This window comes from Chelmon rostratus, chromosome 21 (genome assembly GCF_017976325.1).
Source record: "Chelmon rostratus isolate fCheRos1 chromosome 21, fCheRos1.pri, whole genome shotgun sequence".
Taxonomy (NCBI): Eukaryota; Metazoa; Chordata; class Actinopteri; order Chaetodontiformes; family Chaetodontidae; genus Chelmon; species Chelmon rostratus.
The window spans coordinates 1,173,347-1,189,575 of record NC_055678.1 but is presented as its reverse complement, the minus strand read 5'-3'; the positions used below and the strand labels follow the sequence as shown (position 1 = coordinate 1,189,575).

General features: G+C 45.0%; 3 protein-coding genes across 6 annotated transcripts in view; 1 reads left to right on the top strand and 2 right to left on the bottom strand.

Moving 5' to 3' along the window:
- Positions 1-13,125, top strand: part of acsf2 (acyl-CoA synthetase family member 2) — a 25,520-nt gene extending 12,395 nt beyond the window's left edge. For both annotated transcript variants that reach the window (XM_041962446.1, XM_041962445.1), the window contains exons 12-17: positions 8,775-8,882; positions 9,812-9,963; positions 10,042-10,183; positions 10,529-10,639; positions 10,752-10,820; positions 12,280-13,125. In XM_041962446.1, coding sequence (XP_041818380.1) covers positions 8,775-8,882; positions 9,812-9,963; positions 10,042-10,183; positions 10,529-10,639; positions 10,752-10,820; positions 12,280-12,342 — 645 coding nt within the window. In that variant the 3' untranslated portion in view covers positions 12,343-13,125. The remainder of the gene's footprint in view (positions 1-8,774; positions 8,883-9,811; positions 9,964-10,041; positions 10,184-10,528; positions 10,640-10,751; positions 10,821-12,279) is intronic.
- chad (chondroadherin) lies at positions 16-6,659 on the bottom strand. Its single transcript, XM_041962447.1, has 4 exons — positions 5,646-6,659; positions 3,564-3,727; positions 3,141-3,298; positions 16-2,011 (listed from the first exon to the last, which is right to left on the bottom strand). The coding sequence occupies exons 1-3, from the start codon at positions 6,429-6,431 to the stop codon at positions 3,157-3,159; spliced, it is 1,092 nt and encodes a 363-aa protein (XP_041818381.1). The 5' UTR covers positions 6,432-6,659; the 3' UTR covers positions 16-2,011; positions 3,141-3,156.
- On the bottom strand, positions 3,592-16,229 carry armc7 (armadillo repeat containing 7). 3 transcript variants are annotated; one of them, XM_041962449.1, is made up of 4 exons: positions 15,854-16,229; positions 15,054-15,197; positions 14,573-14,928; positions 3,592-3,727 (listed from the first exon to the last, which is right to left on the bottom strand). In XM_041962449.1, exons 1-3 carry the CDS (start codon positions 15,975-15,977, stop codon positions 14,585-14,587), a joined length of 612 nt encoding a protein of 203 aa, XP_041818383.1. In that variant the 5' UTR covers positions 15,978-16,229; the 3' UTR covers positions 3,592-3,727; positions 14,573-14,584. The 3 variants fall into 3 exon arrangements, with proteins under 3 accessions (XP_041818383.1, XP_041818384.1, XP_041818382.1); XM_041962450.1 differs by lacking the exon at positions 3,592-3,727 and adding an exon at positions 8,518-8,905; XM_041962448.1 differs by lacking the exon at positions 3,592-3,727 and having other exon boundaries at positions 10,998-14,928; positions 15,854-16,227.

Below are 16,229 nucleotides of genomic sequence, written 5' to 3'. Positions count from 1 at the left end.
AAAAAAAAAGGCAGAACATGTATTTTAGACAAAAAGAAAGCTTCATTGTGTCAAAGGTTTATTGGATGTGAGCACTTGTTACCACTTCCAAAAGTCCAGGAAATGTAAAGGTATTGAATATACGTAAGAGATGCATAAAGGCAACAAGTCAGTAACCCTCATAGTTGATGTGAAAGAAAAAGTTTTTCTTCCAGTTTGAAGTTTTAAAATGTTAAAGATGATACAAATAACTTGCATTTAGTAAAGACTTCCTGTGTAACGTATTGATAGTTTTAGACTTCTTCTTGTATTCTCATTTGTGTACATTCTTACCAAAAACGAGCTCAGTCCAGTTCTATACATCTTTGGGATCTTAAAATACCTTCATACAGGTAAAATGGCACTGCAAGACAAATACAGTTTGGAAACTGAATGCATTGATCCACATACGGCCACTAAGCCTTATTGTCTCTTAGCCTCATGCAGAAATAGGTCTTCAGTCCTTTTTGTGGTCACTTTAACCGTGCTGGATGGTCTCAGTCAGTCAGGGTGTAAAACTGGAAAGAGGGTGAACGAGTGTTGTCTGCTTGAGCGACAGGAAGGAGGATGTTTAATAATTTCTCATAGTTTGTGTTTCTCTGCCTCTTGTTTGGAGTCACATCTGCTTTGATAATTAATTATTTCTACGGATAACAACCAAAATAAAGGAGCATCACATATTTCAGACTCTTTATTTCTAGAGTCTTAATGGTGCGATGTGAACGGTACACAGCAGCTCTACTGCCGTTCTTAGCTTCTTTTAGCTTCTTTAGCATGTTTTGTTAGCTGTTTTGGTTGACTTTCAGCACTCTCGTTAGCCTTGTGTCCCACAGAGTTAGAGTGGAGCTTATCGCAGCTAAACATCCAGATGTTTCCCTCAGGAGTTTAGCTGAGCTAAAAAGAGAGTGGATTGGACTTGAATGATAATCTTGCTCCGTGTCTGCTGGGTGTCTAACAAGGCAACTCAGGCAATGTCAAAGGAGGGGTTTGGCATTTTGGCAAACATACTTATTCCCTTTACATCAAGAGTTAGATGAGAATATTGATACCAGACTGGAGCTGATTGATACCAGGCACAGCCTCCATAAAATGACAACTTGACATCTGTTCACTTTGGTTTTTGTACAGCAAAAACAAACAAGATATGCTGTTAATTATATGTTAATTGTACACTGGACAAAAACCCACTAACACCCACTAACATCTGGCCTTCATCCTCGGTGGGAAATGGGGCAATCAGCATTGTTCCCTGGTCAGTAGCTCTGCAGCAGGTGTTTATCGCTAAGTTTCGCATTTCATCTCACCATGCGAGATGGCAGCGAGAAAGAGGAAAATCATCTATTTTTTGTGGGTTTACCCTCGTTAAAAAACCTGCATATATGCACTAATTTTGGTGTAAAAGCTGAATTAGTGAACTTTAGCGGTGTTGGTGAGCACCTGTCGACAGGCTAGCTCTTTACCTGTTTCCAGCCTCTGTGCTAAGCTAAGCTACACGTGAGAGCGGCATCAATCTTCTCATCTAAGAAAGCAAAGAAGCCGATTTCCCAAAATGTCGAACATTTCCTTTAAGCTTGGCTTTTCATTATTGTGATGCTAAACAAAAACACTTAGAGGAGAACATTATCCTCAGGGGAGACAGTTTCCGCTGTCCAGGCCCTGAATGCACCAGGAAAAGACAACACACCTGTCCTTAATGCTCTCTGCAGCCTGCATTCGCTCAGATGCATCCTTTGTTTAGGTGGTTACCTGAATGTCGTACGTTGCCACTTCATACTTCATCTGTGATATAAATGAATGTAAAGGAAAGTCCGGAAAGCTCTTTGTGTGTTTGGGAGAGACAGAGCATGTGCATCTATGAAGGTGTTTGTCTGTGTTTACACTAGTCACAACATTTGGCAGGTGAATAGATGGACAGTCTTGAAGTAGAATGAGTTAGCATTGCTTTCGTTGCATGTGTAGCCGGTCACCTGGACTGGCTCCTCCTCGGCGTCTCCTGTGGAAAAGACACAAAATGAGCAGCCAAATTAAACAGTCTGCCCTCCAACCAGAGACCCCACGACCTGGACTCGGTGTACTGGACCCCAGGGCCAACATGGAAAAGTTCACACAGGGACAGAAGGGAGGACAGAGAGTTCTGCAGTCGGGAAGAGAGAAGTGAAAAACAAAATCAGGCAAAGCCAGCTCTCGGCCACTCCAAAACCAACTTAAACCTCGTGTGGTAACGTCTGAATCCGGCGTTGCATTGTGCAGAATTCCAGCTGAAACCCCTCACAACAGAGCATCACAGAAGGGATGTGATTTTGGACTTAAATAGAGGCCACAAAGAGGAACAAAACTACACCTCAGCTATTTCCAAAAGTAGCGGTCAGTGAGAGTGTCTCTGCAGAACATTTAACTTTAAAATTTGCGGTTGAGGGTTCATTTCACATTTACTCAAAGTGTCCCGGGTTACCTTTCTGGATCAGCAGCAGCAGCTAAACTTTCAAAAACAACAAACAAAAAGTGCTCAGATGTTGGTCAAAGCATCGTGTGCAGTTTGAAGATTTCTGAAGCCCTGACCTCTTTAAGGGCGTCAGAATAACTTTGAAGGAACACTTCAACATTTTAAAAAGAGCACTTATTCACTTTTTTTCCTGAGAGTCAGATGACAAGATCGATACCACCCTCATGTGGACACTGAATATGAAGCTACAGCCAGGAGATTATTAGCTTAGCTTAGCATACAGACAGGAAACAGCTCTAAAGCTCACTAATTAACATGTTATATCTCATTTGCTTCATTTGCAGACTCTAGTAAGTCACTGCTGCTAATGAGGACATAACTCCATGTGAACCAGCGGCTTAATCCATATTTGTGTCTTAATCAGTAAACTCTAGAGGTGGTGGAAGGCAGATTTTGTTGCGTCTTGTCCACTGTTGCCAGCCGTTATGCTAAGCTAATCTTCTCCTGGCTATATTCCATATTAACGGTGCAGACATGAGAACGGGATCAATGTTCTCATCTAACTCTCAGAAAAACCTTCTCCTTGAATGATTTTATTGTGGAGTTTATTCTTCGATCACGTCAGTTTGTAGACAAACGATGGGGTTCGGGATCTTTCCGGCCGGTTCGGTGCAGATACCTGTCAGGCTGCGTGTTCAGTGACGTGTGCCCTTCTTGGCTCTCTTTGACTTGACTCTGCAGCCGCTGAAGGCGGTGCTGTCTCTGACTTGTTTGCCTTTCTGCTGAGGTGGAGAAGCACAAACTGCGTCCGGACGATTGCGGCTGGAGTCCATCCACCTGTGGGACGAAGCCAAAAGATAAGAGGCCAAGAGTTTGTGCTGGCTGCTCGGCCTCTCGCAGGGTTGGAAACCTCAGCTGTCCCTTGTCTTTAGTGCTAATTAGCATGCTAACACCCCAGACTAACACAGTGAATAGGATAAACATTATACCTATAAAATTGTCATTGTGAGCATGTTAGCACACAGATGTTAGCATGTAGTGCATAAGTGCAGCCTAGCAGAGCTGCTTCGCGGTACAGCGTTGTTCCAGGTGAGTCTCTTACCTGCGCAGTGGAGCTAGCTGGCACGTGCAGCTCCATGGGTTGTTGGAGAGGGTGAGGTTGGTGATGGTGCCGAACTCGAGGCCTCTGGGAAGGGACTTCAGCTTGTTGTTGTCCAGGTGCAGTGACTTGACTGCAGTTACACCAGTAAACGCACCATCAGAGAACTGGAAAAAGGCAGAACCATGCATGAGATTAGTTTTTGGTAAATAGCTGCATTTACAGTCTGCAGCACTTTTGTCCAAAGCTGTAGTATATTTTTCCTCTCTTTCACACACACCAGTGGCAGTGAGCTACCATGCACGGTGCTGGCCTGACCACCGCTGACACCCTGTTGTGTGTCAGAAAGCAGACAGATGCACAGTGAGGGAATCTCGCCGCTGTTCCTGCCATGAGAGCCGCCTCTCATCCTTCCTTCTGCACCAGCACTTGTGTAAACACTGACAGTGACTGCCCTCCTTTCTTCCGCCGCTTCTTCATACGCATCTGCGAGGGTGCTAAAAGCTTCAGAGAGGTGCTACATGAACCCGTCCTCGTCGTGTCAAGGTTTGTCTCCTCCAGGAGGAAGAGGAGGACGGATGGGAGAGGCGCTTGGCTTTGAAGGGCCGTTTTATGTGAGTCTGGAGGAGATGAAGCTGTTTGGAAATTTCCACTGCACAGCGAGAAGGAGCTGAGGGTATTTTGAAGCAATGGAAGATGGATGACTTCCAGCATGGCCGAGGTGTTTTCACTCTTTCTGTCGTCTCCCTCTTCGGGCCACTCCTCTGCCAGGAAGGCTCGCAAAGGGCCCAATTGTCCATTCAACTGGGGCGATGGCAAGCTAAAAATATGTCCTCTTCATGCACCGTGGAACACCCCGCCTCTATTTACCTGTCTCCTAACCCCTCCTGACCTGTTTACAAGACCCTCCCAGTGAATGTAGAAAACACGCCTTGCTGAAAATAACACTTGTGTAATAATTAGACTCAGACATGCTTGGCCGAGGTCCAGCAAACAAAAACACTCTAAAAATACCCGCATTTGGCTGGAAAACGGTTTAATCTCGCGGGCCTCCCTCGCCGTCTCACGCTGCTTCCACCTGGCGCTCTCGCACAGTCCCGGCGTGAGAAGGTTGTTATTTTACAGTTTTCCCCTCCGGGATGCCTCCGTGCTGTGGCGCAGGTACACTCAAATATTGGCTGAGCTCAAGTATGAAGCAAATGTGCTCTCAGGAATGTCAAAGTAGTGTGGCAGAGCATAGAGCCTGTACTGTGTACATTCATACTGAAGCGGTGTAAGATCCGCAGGAGCTCGGACAGACCGCTGAGAAAACATCATGTCTGATGTCTAACAGCTTCCACGAAGTTCCACTGATGAAGACTGAAATCCTGGATTGAAAGTTACCAATCGGACTTTAGTATTCATGTTTCTGGAGCATCAGTCATGTAAAACAGAGCCTGGACATCCAGGAAGGCCTCAGCTTTAGCGTCTTATGGACTTAGTAGTGACTCACTTGAATTACATAAAAGAAAAATCGATTTTGGATTTTCTTGATTAATCTGTTATTCGTCTACAACCAACCAAACGCTGCGTACGCTCGATTCAATCACAAAATTAATGTAAATGGCGGTTGGTTATGTAATGTATATTGGCTGCCGACAAGGGGGAGTGGACCGTTGGCAAGCCTGCACATGTAAATCTGCTGATGAAATATAGTGGAGCCAGGTTTGCCAGACCAAAGCAAATAAACAAACATTCAGACAGACGCAGTATAGAGCTCTGGTTCATGACATAAACATGTTATTTTGGCCTTTCAGTTTCACTTAAACACATGCAGTTAATTGTTTTTAGAAATGTGAAAACTTGTCGGCTGTCTGTCACGGCTCCTGCTGGACTCAAACTTTTCCTCTGAAGAAGAGTTGAGCACATTTAGAATATTTTGACCTGTGATGAGGAGCACTTGATTAACTCACCTGTAGTTATTTCGGTCCTTTTTGGAGTTTGAAATTATAGACCACCTCTCTCTTTCACTTGAGTGTCTACATGTTAAGTGTTAAAATCATGCCGAATCTGTTTCCTAAATACGCAGTAAAACCACAGACTGACCTTCTCCAGACTCATGTTGTCCAGGTACAGTTTCTCCATGTAGCGGCCAAAGCTCTGGAAGGCGTTGTCCGGGATGCTCCTCATGGGGTTCTTCCCCAGCGTGAGCTCCTCCACCACTCGCAGTTTGCTCATTGCCGTGCTGGGATAGGTGGACATCTTGTTCCTGTCCAGGTGAAGGATGGCGAGGTTCTCCACATCGTCCAGAGAGCCCGGCTGCAGGGTCGTCAGCTCGTTCCCGCTCATGTGCAGCCAGCGCAAGTCTTTGGCACCCGTAAAGGTCCCCGGCCGCAGCTCCCGAAGCTTGTTGTCATTGAGCTGCAGAATAAAGAGGTTGATCATGGGGGAGAAGATGCCCTTGGCCAGGTCGGCGATCTGGTTCCCGTCTAGATAGAGGTAGGTGAGCTCGGTCAGGTCCTCGAAGGCGCCGGGCTTGATGCTGCTGATCTCGTTGTTGGACAGGTAGAGGTAGATGAGCTTCTTCAGCCCCTTGAAGGCCTGGGATCCGATCTCGCGGAGCTGACAGTGCTGCATGTGCAGAGAGATGAGTCCCTTGCTCTCGCTGAAGGCCCCCGTGGGGATGCCGCCCAGGCTGTTCCTCTGCAGGTTCAGCAGACGGGTGACCTCCGACACCCGGGGGATCTTCTTCAGCCCGACGCCGTCACAGATGACGTGCTGAAGGTCGCCGTGGCAGTGGCACAGGCTGGGGCACTGGCCCGGGGCTCCCTGCACCGCGGGACCCAGGACCAGGAGGCAGGTCCCCAGCAACAACCAGCTCACACAGCGCATGCTGACAAGCTCGTCAGTATCAGTTCGACTGCTGACTCGGTGTCTTCCCCAACAAGAATGAGCAGAAAAATCCCGTGAAAAGCTTCAGAGAGAATCAGAGAAGAACTGAAGAAGGAAGTAAAAAGTCTGAGCTGAGACAGACGGAGGGAGAAGGAGTGAAAAGGTGAGCGACTGAGCAAAGGTGGGCAGAGACGTTCAGTTTGAGAGGAGGATGGCCAGTCAACAGAACACACAGCGCTATTTATAACATTTACTTGAGGAAAAAAATGAGGAGGGCTTGCCAGGGTGTTAGAGTGAGAGGTCTGAGGAGAGGAAGTCAAGTGTCTGTGAGAATTTAACCCTAAATGAGCAGGAAGACGACGCCGGACCTCTCAGGCTCTGCCGGGACGTTCGACCTGCTGCTGGATGCAGACAAACCACAAGAGAAAAGACCTCACGCCGGCGTTTAACAGGTGAACGCTTAACAACGTGCCACGAGGCCGGCTTCGCTCCGTGCACACTCCCAGACGTCTATTGTTTTTCAGTCTGCGGTGGCAGGAAAAGGAGCCGCTCCTGTGCAGCTGTTTTATAACCTGTAATAGTCTCCAGATGGCTGGCGAGAAGCGAGATGCTGTTTCAAGTCATAACAATGGCAAAAAATGCTCACAAAGGACAGTTTTAGACGCCACTTTACGTTCATGTGTGCGTTCTCTCTCTTGAAATGCAGCGTGGTGTTATGTAATGGTCTTTTCCAGTCAAGCCTCAGAGGCGTTAAGATGATTGTGTCTCTCAAGTTTCAGCAGCAAGAGAAGCTGAAATGTGCGGCTGTGAGGAAAAGGCTTTGTTTGTCGTGTTCATCACGTCTGCTTTTAATAATAAACGGCAGGTTTAGAGAAAGAGCTGCAGGGCTTTGTTGACTGGCTCGGGTCAGTGGATGGTTTGGCTCCAGGTGGCTGCTTTTATAAGATGATGGACCCGCCCAGGATACCTGGAATCTAGAGCTTACTCAACAAATCTAGCATTTTATTGGGAATATCGTCTCCTCCGTGATTTTCCTGGTAGACGTCTCACTGTGTCCTCCTCACAGGTCCTGCTTGTCCAGAAGTCTTTCTCACCCTGACTGAATTTGCACCTGCAGTATTATTCTCGTTATTTTTCCGACCTTGTCTCTCACTGAGAGTAAAGTCTGAATGAGCAAAGCGTCTCCTGCTGTCAGGTCAATGTAACGAAGGAATCTGAAATGTTGAGGAGGACAAACAGAAGGTGGAAAGTCTCCTGAAACAGAACTCCAGCTCAGTTTAGAGCCGAAATGATTAGTCGATGGTCGTAAATCCAGCCGGCAGCTGTTCAGATAATTATTTAACCAGTTGAGTAATTTTCGAGGAATAATGTCAAATATTTGGTGGTTCCAGCTTCGCCAATATCAGGATTTGCTGCTTTTTTCTATTTTATGTCAGTGAAAGTGAATATGTGAGGATGCGGGACGTCATGGCAGACTCCAGGAACTTCAGACATTTATCACTAGTTTTGGACATTTTGTAGCAAAACCAATAGAAAAATAGTTGGTAATTGTTTGGTGAACGATAATTTATTAATCTATTAGGTATTTGTCATGTACTATCTTGGTATTGATTACTGCATTAACTTTCATTTACAGCTGTTGTGATTGTTTAGTTTAGTTTAAGATCAGGAAAGAAGAAAAGAAGCTTTCACCCAGCGTTTGGTGGTTTTACTTTGTTCACATGAACTTTTCCTCTAATAATGACTTCTGTTATCAATTAAATCTGTTTTTGAACAAGAGATCAGCTCACAAGAAAATACTTCAGAAACCTTCAGAAAAAGGTCTCAGTACTCAGAGTACTCACTTTTACTTCAGCCAAAGTACAAAAGTATCAAAGCATCCAAATATACTTAAATTACCAAAAGTAAAAGCATTCATTATGCAGAATCATGTGTATTATCTTACTGAATGAGTGAGTGGTTTAGCAGTAAATGAAGTACATTTACTGCTAAACCTCAAATAATATATTAGAACTTCTCAGTTGATTTATATTTCGTATTAATAATCAAAAGTAACTAAAGCTTAAATAAATGAAGTGGAGCAGAAGTATAAAATTGAGATACTCATGTTCAGTTGTGAAATTGTACTGAAGCACTTGAGTAAAAGTACTTAGTTACATCATTTCAAAATCCAACTCAGTGGATAAATGAGACAAACCGAGTTTATTAAGGCGGGAACAGGTAGTGGTGAAACGTATGCTGGCCAGCAGACATCAGCGTGAACGTGTCGGCCACCTCGACCGCGCGGCGACCTGTCCTCCACCCCCCTCTCTGCTCACAACGTGCCGTTGCTGTGATTGACAGATTGGTTACGGGACCACGGAGAACAGCCCTGTGACGTTCTGCGGCCACCCGGCGGACAACCTGGAGAGGAAGTCCGAGACGGTCGGCTTCATCATGGACCACTTAGAGGTACTTCAGACCGTCAGTTCAGTCTGAAAACCACACAGACGTCATGGAAACACACACGACCACATGAGACAGTACAAATAACCTGCAGTCACCATCAAAACAGTTACGATTAAAGATTTTTTTTTACCTCGATGGCAGTGAAGCGTGATGCAGAAATATTTTTCCACTTAATAAACTCAGTGGCCACTTCATTAGGTACTCCTGCTTTAGTCGAAATGTTGCACATTCCATCCTCTTCATTTAACTACATTTTACTCATTTTAATTGTTTCTATTTTATTTTTATGACTCTTGAACTTCACAGTACTTGTTTTCTTTTCTCTTACTTAATTTATTGTGACAGACGCATATTTGGGCTTAATGCAAATATCTAACCAGCTCATCATGCAGGAGAATCTCAATGCATGAAAGTACGCAGACCTGCTGCTCAGATCAAACATCAGAATGGGGAAGAAATTTAATCGAAGTGATTGTTGATGCCAGGCGAGGCGGTTTGAGTCTCTCTGAAACTTTCAAACACACCACAGTCTGTAGAGCTCAGATTAAAAAAACTGTACGTGTGGTGAAGAACTGGAGGAGATTTGAAGCAACACAGACCAGAACGTCTGATGAATATTTCCACATCACGTTGAACAGATGCCACAAAGAATTCAGGCTGTTTTAGAGGCAAACTGGGGTCCTACTCTGTATGAGACAGGTGTTCCTAATAAAGTGGCCACTGAGGGTACGACCAAAAAGTGACCAGTATAGCAAAAGTAGTGTTTAATTTAATTTTGTATTAAACAACAATTGAACAAATAATTAATTTTTTTTAGTCAAGTTCACTGACGTTAAACTGAATTACTGTCCAGCCCTGAACTGAGTGAGATGCTCCTTTTAATATATATATGTTTTATAAATAAAAGGTTTTAAAACATGAATTCTCCACAGGCTAAAATAGTGAACCCAGCGACAGGCGAGGTGCTGCCTCTGGGGGAGATGGGGGAGGTTATGATCAGAGGCTACTGTGTGATGTTGGAGTACTGGGAGGATCGAGCCAAAACAGAGGAGTGCATCACTAAAGACGGCTGGTACAAGACGGGGTGAGTGGAAGACTCTCTGCTGCGGTGCGTTCGCCGCGCACGGCGTCCATTAACCCCGTGTGGAAATGTGTCCCGCAGAGACATCGGCAGCCTGGACGCGTACAGCTACTGCCGGATCGACGGCAGGATTAAAGACATGATCATCAGGGGAGGAGAGAACGTTTATCCGGCTGAGATCGAGCAGTTCCTGCACACACACCCCAAAGTGAAGGAGGCGCAGGTGAGCTCGGACGGCAGGAACTGTTGTATATTGTCACAGTCGTGGAGAAAACCGGGGTCTTCACGCTCTGCTCCAGCTCCAGTTTTAAATGTTAAAGGGCCCAGTTTGCCCCGATCAGGGCCGAGTGGGTTGTTTACGCAACCACAACACGATAAAAGTTCCATCGGAAGAGATGAGACTAATTTGGGAAAGTTTTCAGTCATTTTACTTTTGTTGAGACGCTACAACAGACAGACATTATTACTCAAAGCAGAGTATTTGTACGTGCCTTTAAGAGCGTCTGGACAGTCTTTGTTTGCTGCATCTTCCTGCAGAGCTCCATGTGTTTGTGTTTGTGTCCGTCAGGTGGTCGGGGTGAAGGATTCCCGTATGGGTGAAGAAGTCTGTGCCTGCATCAAGCTGATGGACGGGCAGGACTGCACTGAAGAGGAACTCAAAGCTTACTGCAAGGGGCAGGTGAGCCGCAACCCCTTTAAATATTCAGTAATGAGCTGGAATTCTTTTTACTTCCTGTCAAAGTGTCTGAACGACTCTGCTCTTCGTCTCCCTCTTCCTCTGCTCCGTTCAGATGGCTCACTTCAAGATTCCTCGCTACGTACTCTTCGTCACCAGCTACCCGCTCACTGTTACTGGAAAGGTAATTTCCCAAATCCTGCTGCTAATATAGCCCATGTGTTCTTAAACCTGTATGAATAACAAACGAGGTTTATTTTGCTGTTTATTACAAACCTGATCAAAACAGTGGTTCAGTGTGAGGATGGAGCGAGGGTCAACACACATGACTGGATAAAGAGATTAATACCTGGACTCAGGGACTCTTCAGGAAACTGCTGTCAGTAAACTCAGATTACGTTTCAGACAGAGTCCCAACTTTTCTGGAATCACGGTTGTAAGTGGACGTGTGTCCAGACTACAGAAACAGATCTATAATTAGCAGCTGCTGTAACAGTCGGTGATAAATTAGTCCCCTCGGGTTCTGGCGTTTCTCTCTTGGGATGCTGTTTGAAATGACTGTATAGACACGACGTCGTGTTTGAGCGGGCCTGCCCTGAATGCCCCCAGACAGGAGGGAAAGGGAACTATTAGCTTGTCTGCACGCACACCAGGTCCTGTTAGATGAACCCAGAAGGGCGGCGGACCTAGTCCCAAAGCAGCGTATCAGATAAAACCAGCCCTTCAATCTAAAACTCCTTCACTTCATTTCGCAGGATAATCCACTCAGTATTAACAGTTCCCGGGACTTCTGGGTCCAAAACATCAACACTGTGGTCACATTTGAAAGCCTGTGGACTAGTTTGTCCCCGCGTTCATCTGTTTCCAGACAAATGACATTGTACTGTTGTCGGCTGCCCTTGAAGGCAGCATTTTTGGCTCCAGGGATTCCCAGTTCTTTTATTTCTGAGGGTGCAAAATGATGCATGTACAGTTACTGTAAAGGAACAGTTCAACAGGTTCAGAAATAAAGAGCTTTCTTGCAGAGAGAATATTGACACTACTTTCAGGACTGAAGTAAATAAGCTACAGCTAGCATCTGATTATCTTAGCTTAGCACAAAGACAGGAAACAGGAGTAAACAGTGAGCCTGGCTCTGTCGAGATCTAACAGGATCCACCTGCCAGCTCCTCTGAAGTTCATTAATCAACACCTTTTATTTCACTTTATCTCTGTGAAAAGCAAAATGTAAAAACTATTCACTGTTTTAAAAGGGATTATGTGTGTTTTTGTAGGAATTAAACAGACGATATAGAATGTGTTCATGTAGAAGAAGGCAGATGTTGTTAGCTTTGGACAAAGCCAGGCCACGAGCTGCAACCCTAAACTTTAATTTGTTGTATCTTTACGTGATTTTCTGTAAATTCAGTTGCACATAAAATAAGCAGATGTGAGTTACTGTTTCCTGCTAATGCAGTGAGCTCAAGCCCTGATAAATCAACGTAGTTCATCACATTGATGTAAAGCAGCCCTGCTCATTCGTCTGCGGTCTCCGTCTCACGTGTTTATCGTCATATCGCTCAGATGTTCAGTTTTGATCGCTAACATTTAAACTGAACTTCCAACCCGGAGAAACACGATTCACATTTTCTTTCTCTTCTCAGATCCAGAAGAATAAACTCCGCCTGGAGGCTGAGAAGCTGCTGGGGATGGATGAGGGAAAATGACGGGGCCACCTCGCGTGTAAAGAGCATTCAGTTGCCGTGAACCACAAACACCAATTGGGATGAACACCCCTCCATCAGAACATCTCAACACGTCTCCAGAAGTAACAGCAGACGGTAGATGTGTGATGGCTGGGTATGAAGCTACACGCTGAGCCACATGGTCGTCTGTATCCTCTGTAACCAGCTGTTAAAGGGATGAGTGTAGTCAAATTACGCATTTTTCTTACTGTCAACAAATCCCATGAAATGACCAAAACCAACAATTAATTGATGTTAGAAGTATTACCTGTGTATACTAAAGTACAAAACACTGTTGCTTCAATAGCATGAACACACCAATGTCCTGCTGCCACAAATACTCACTGAGCACCAAATATGCATGAATCCACAGCTGAAAATAGCTCCCAGCTAATGCATCAATTACTAATAAATGTGGGTCTCACAGGCAGCAGCAGTAGGAAAAAATAGCAATAGAAGAGAGAAATATAAAATACAAACATATATGCATGCTTACAGGCAACTAGCTAATGGTGAATGTGTACCTTGAAATAAAGTGTTAGCAAAAACATCCTACTCTGTAATGTAGGTGTAACAGAAATGTGAAACCAAAAGCGACAGACGGATCTCTCTCCGTCCGTCTCACTGCACTCAAACAGCACTGAAGAACAGTGCAGAACCTGGAGTGGAACCACTCCGTTCTCCACAGTTCCTGTTTTATCCTGCTATAAAAATATATTTTACATCAACTTGAAATAAACTTTGTACCACATTATTAAAACCAGGCATGGGTGTTTCTCTTTTTACGGGAAGAATGAAGGTATTTTTATTGATCTCGGTGGCGGGTGCACGCCTTGTGAGCCCTTGGAATGTCATTCAGAAACAAATACACACTTACACACACACACTAATTGAAAATGAGAACTTTGTGGCGTTCAGCGAGTATCACAGACACACGGTCGAAAGCTGTAAAGAATTTCCTCCCGAGTCTGACCGGGCTACGTGTGCAGTCCAACTGAAGCTGGGCTGCGGGATCAGATGTCGTCTTCTGTCTAGACCTGAAGGACTCGGCCCAGAAATAGCTCTTAAGAGCCCAGAAGAAAACAAACGGGCTCTCCTGGCTCTCAACGGTGAACCTCAAGGTTTATTTAGCATTTTTTATTTTACATATTTTGGATTTAAAGTTTCAGGACATGGTATTCTTATAGAGGGTGCCAAGTGCAAGAGTCAATCAGTTGGCTTTAACAGGCTCCGGCATGCAAACCAGGTTTTAGGAAATCACTTCAAAGCCTAAGAAATGGACAGTTTTGGGGGAAATAGGTGGTGATATTGATATTACAGTCCGCGAGCCTGATTTTACAAGTGAGATTCTGCCAATTCTTTTTTGGAAGTCAACAAACTTCAACTGCTCACATGCTGTTTTTGTGCCATCAGTAGTCAACTGTATTAATCTCTCAAGCACTCAATACTGTGGAGAGCAGAACAGCCCTTCAGCTTAATAAAGACTATCCCGTCTCCCTCATGTGGTAAGAAGGAGCACAACACTTAAATCCAAGCACATCACGTGCACTTCGATGGAAACTGCAGCCGGCCAGAATCTACAGGTTAAATCTACACGTGAGGGAATGAAGATGCACCAGAAGACAAAGCTCGTCATAACTCAGGCTGCAGGCATCACTGAAGCACGTCTGCTTACTGCAACATTAAGATTACAAGTTCTTAAGCCTTAAAAACACACTATATGGCCAAAAATATGTGGACAATTAAGGAAAACCTCAGAGCTGCGATAAGAATAGCACTTCTGATCAGCTGCAACATCTCCTTTCCTGTTTCAACATGACGATGCCCCCCTCCATAAAGCAGCTCTTAAAGAAATGCTTTTCCCAGTTTGGTGTGGAAGAACTTGATTGAACTGCGCAGAGCTCTGACCTCAACACCTGAGCTGGATCACCGACAGAGAGCCAGAGCTCATCACCCAACACTGGTGATGGTCCTCACTAATGCTCCGGTGACTGAAGGGAGAAAAGCCCTGCAGCAGGTTCAACATCTGGTGAAAAGACTGAAACCCGAAGAGCGGAGGCTGACAAAAAAGTAGATTTGTGCACACGGTGTCAGAACAGGAAGTTCAATGATCACATATGAGTGTAATGTTTGAGTGTCCATATATTTTTGACCATATATGTTTCTCATGCTCTCACAGAGAGCAAATTTATCCACCTACACACATGAATACCTCAGCTGTGATTTAGTCCTTTGGCAGCGGGATGCCGACTGCTGTCTGCTGTCCCTGCATCTGCTGCTCTGCTCGGGCCACCTGCTCCTCAGTGCAGCAGTCCTGCAGGAACACGGCGGCCAGGTTGCGCAGGCGGGGGCTGTCTGACAGGGAGAAGCGCAGCATGCACTGAAGGATGGCCGGATCGGTGATCTCAGAGCGTGACGAGGGCTTTGTGAGGTTCATTAGTGTAGTGATGGCTGACAGGACGGTCTCTTCCCTCCGGCTCGACAGACAATTTGTGACCAAGCTGATTCCGCTGCTCTGCAGGATAATGTCTCTGCATTCAGGGTCCATACTCATGTTACACAGCCCCCCTAAGAACATGACACAAGAGATGTGACAAACAATGTTTGTAGGATAGGAGACAGCATTTGCACAATGTAAAATCAATGGGAGAGAGATGATGATGATTTATATTTTTTGTTGGTGTGACACTCACCCATCCCAAACTCCACAACGTTCTCATTCTCCTCTGTGAGCATGTCCAAGAAGAGGTCGGCCACCTGCAGCTCCCTCAGATGCTCCATGTTCTTCGGGTCGTACGCAAAGTTGGCCAGGTTAGCCAGCACCTGCTCCTTTGCCTCTGATGTAGAGAAATGAGTTTTGTCAGCGTCTTAAAATAATAAGTACTGGAACAAATCTACTCAAATTAGAGCCCTGAATCAGCTCATGATAAACACACTGCTATCAGCACATATGTCAGCTGATAAGTTACAAACAGATGTAGTACAGAAGTTTAGAAGATGTGTTTGAGGTCATTTCGGAACAGGACCACTTCACGTACTTTGTCCGGCAGAGAGCACTGACAAGTATTTTTTGAACAGTAAAATGTGGGACGGTTCGTGCTTTCTGCTGAGTCTGTTGATGATGTGAGACGGGGACGATCATTGAAAAGGCCCAGCAGACAGGAAATGTGAATATTGATCACCAACACTAGACGAAGTCAAAATCATTGGAAACATTAAATGTCACATATTGTCTGTATTATTTCAGGCGTGACACACTGTATAATGTCGAACAAGCTCTTTACAGTTTTTCATGATCAAAGCTGCCGCTTTATGAAGGAAAACACAACTGAAATAAACATCTGTGACACAGTAACACGTGCTGTGTTTACATACACTGCGGATCCTGGTTTTCCAGAGATCCCCGATACCGCTGTGGTTCTCCCACACTGTACTCAGGGTGCTTAACTTACACAAATCACAAAACACTGACAAATAAAACAACTTCACCCACCTTCACTGTCGGTGTCCTGAAACTCGGTGACCAGAGTTTGTAGGTATTCAAACCGGTCTGAGCCCTCAGACGAGCCTTTCCGCCACATCTTTAGCGTTAGCTTAGCATTAGCAACGGAGTTCATTCAAACTACAAAAAACAACCACATGACTAAACAAACTGAAGGTAACAGATTAAATAAACCAAAACTAATAAACTGGACCGTACTGTTATTTTTCCGCCATTCCCGGGTGTGGTCCGTCTCTGAAATGCGTTCGAACAACGGAGCGATACAAGTAAGGTTCCGCTTAATTCTTAGCCTTTTAAAAAAAATACTTGTTATGGTGACTAAAACTCTGTCAAACCACCTCTATACACTATAAACCAATATAGATAT

Excerpts from the sequence above, each read along its gene's own strand:
- chad (XM_041962447.1), bottom strand. The coding sequence starts at position 6,431 with ATGCGCTGTGTGAGCTGGTTGTTGCTGGGGACCTGCCTCCTGGTCCTG. Across the intron at positions 3,728-5,645 it reads ACAACATGAGTCTGGAGAAG|TTCTCTGATGGTGCGTTTAC; the intron begins GTCAGTCTGTGG and ends GCCTTTTTCCAG. Across the intron at positions 3,299-3,563 it reads CAGCTAGCTCCACTGCGCAG|GTGGATGGACTCCAGCCGCA; the intron begins GTAAGAGACTCA and ends TTCGTCCCACAG.
- armc7 (XM_041962449.1), bottom strand. The coding sequence starts at position 15,977 with ATGAACTCCGTTGCTAATGCTAAGCTAACGCTAAAGATGTGGCGGAAA. Across the intron at positions 15,198-15,853 it reads TCAGGACACCGACAGTGAAG|AGGCAAAGGAGCAGGTGCTG; the intron begins GTGGGTGAAGTT and ends TCTCTACATCAG. Across the intron at positions 14,929-15,053 it reads CGTTGTGGAGTTTGGGATGG|GGGGGCTGTGTAACATGAGT; the intron begins GTGAGTGTCACA and ends TCATGTTCTTAG.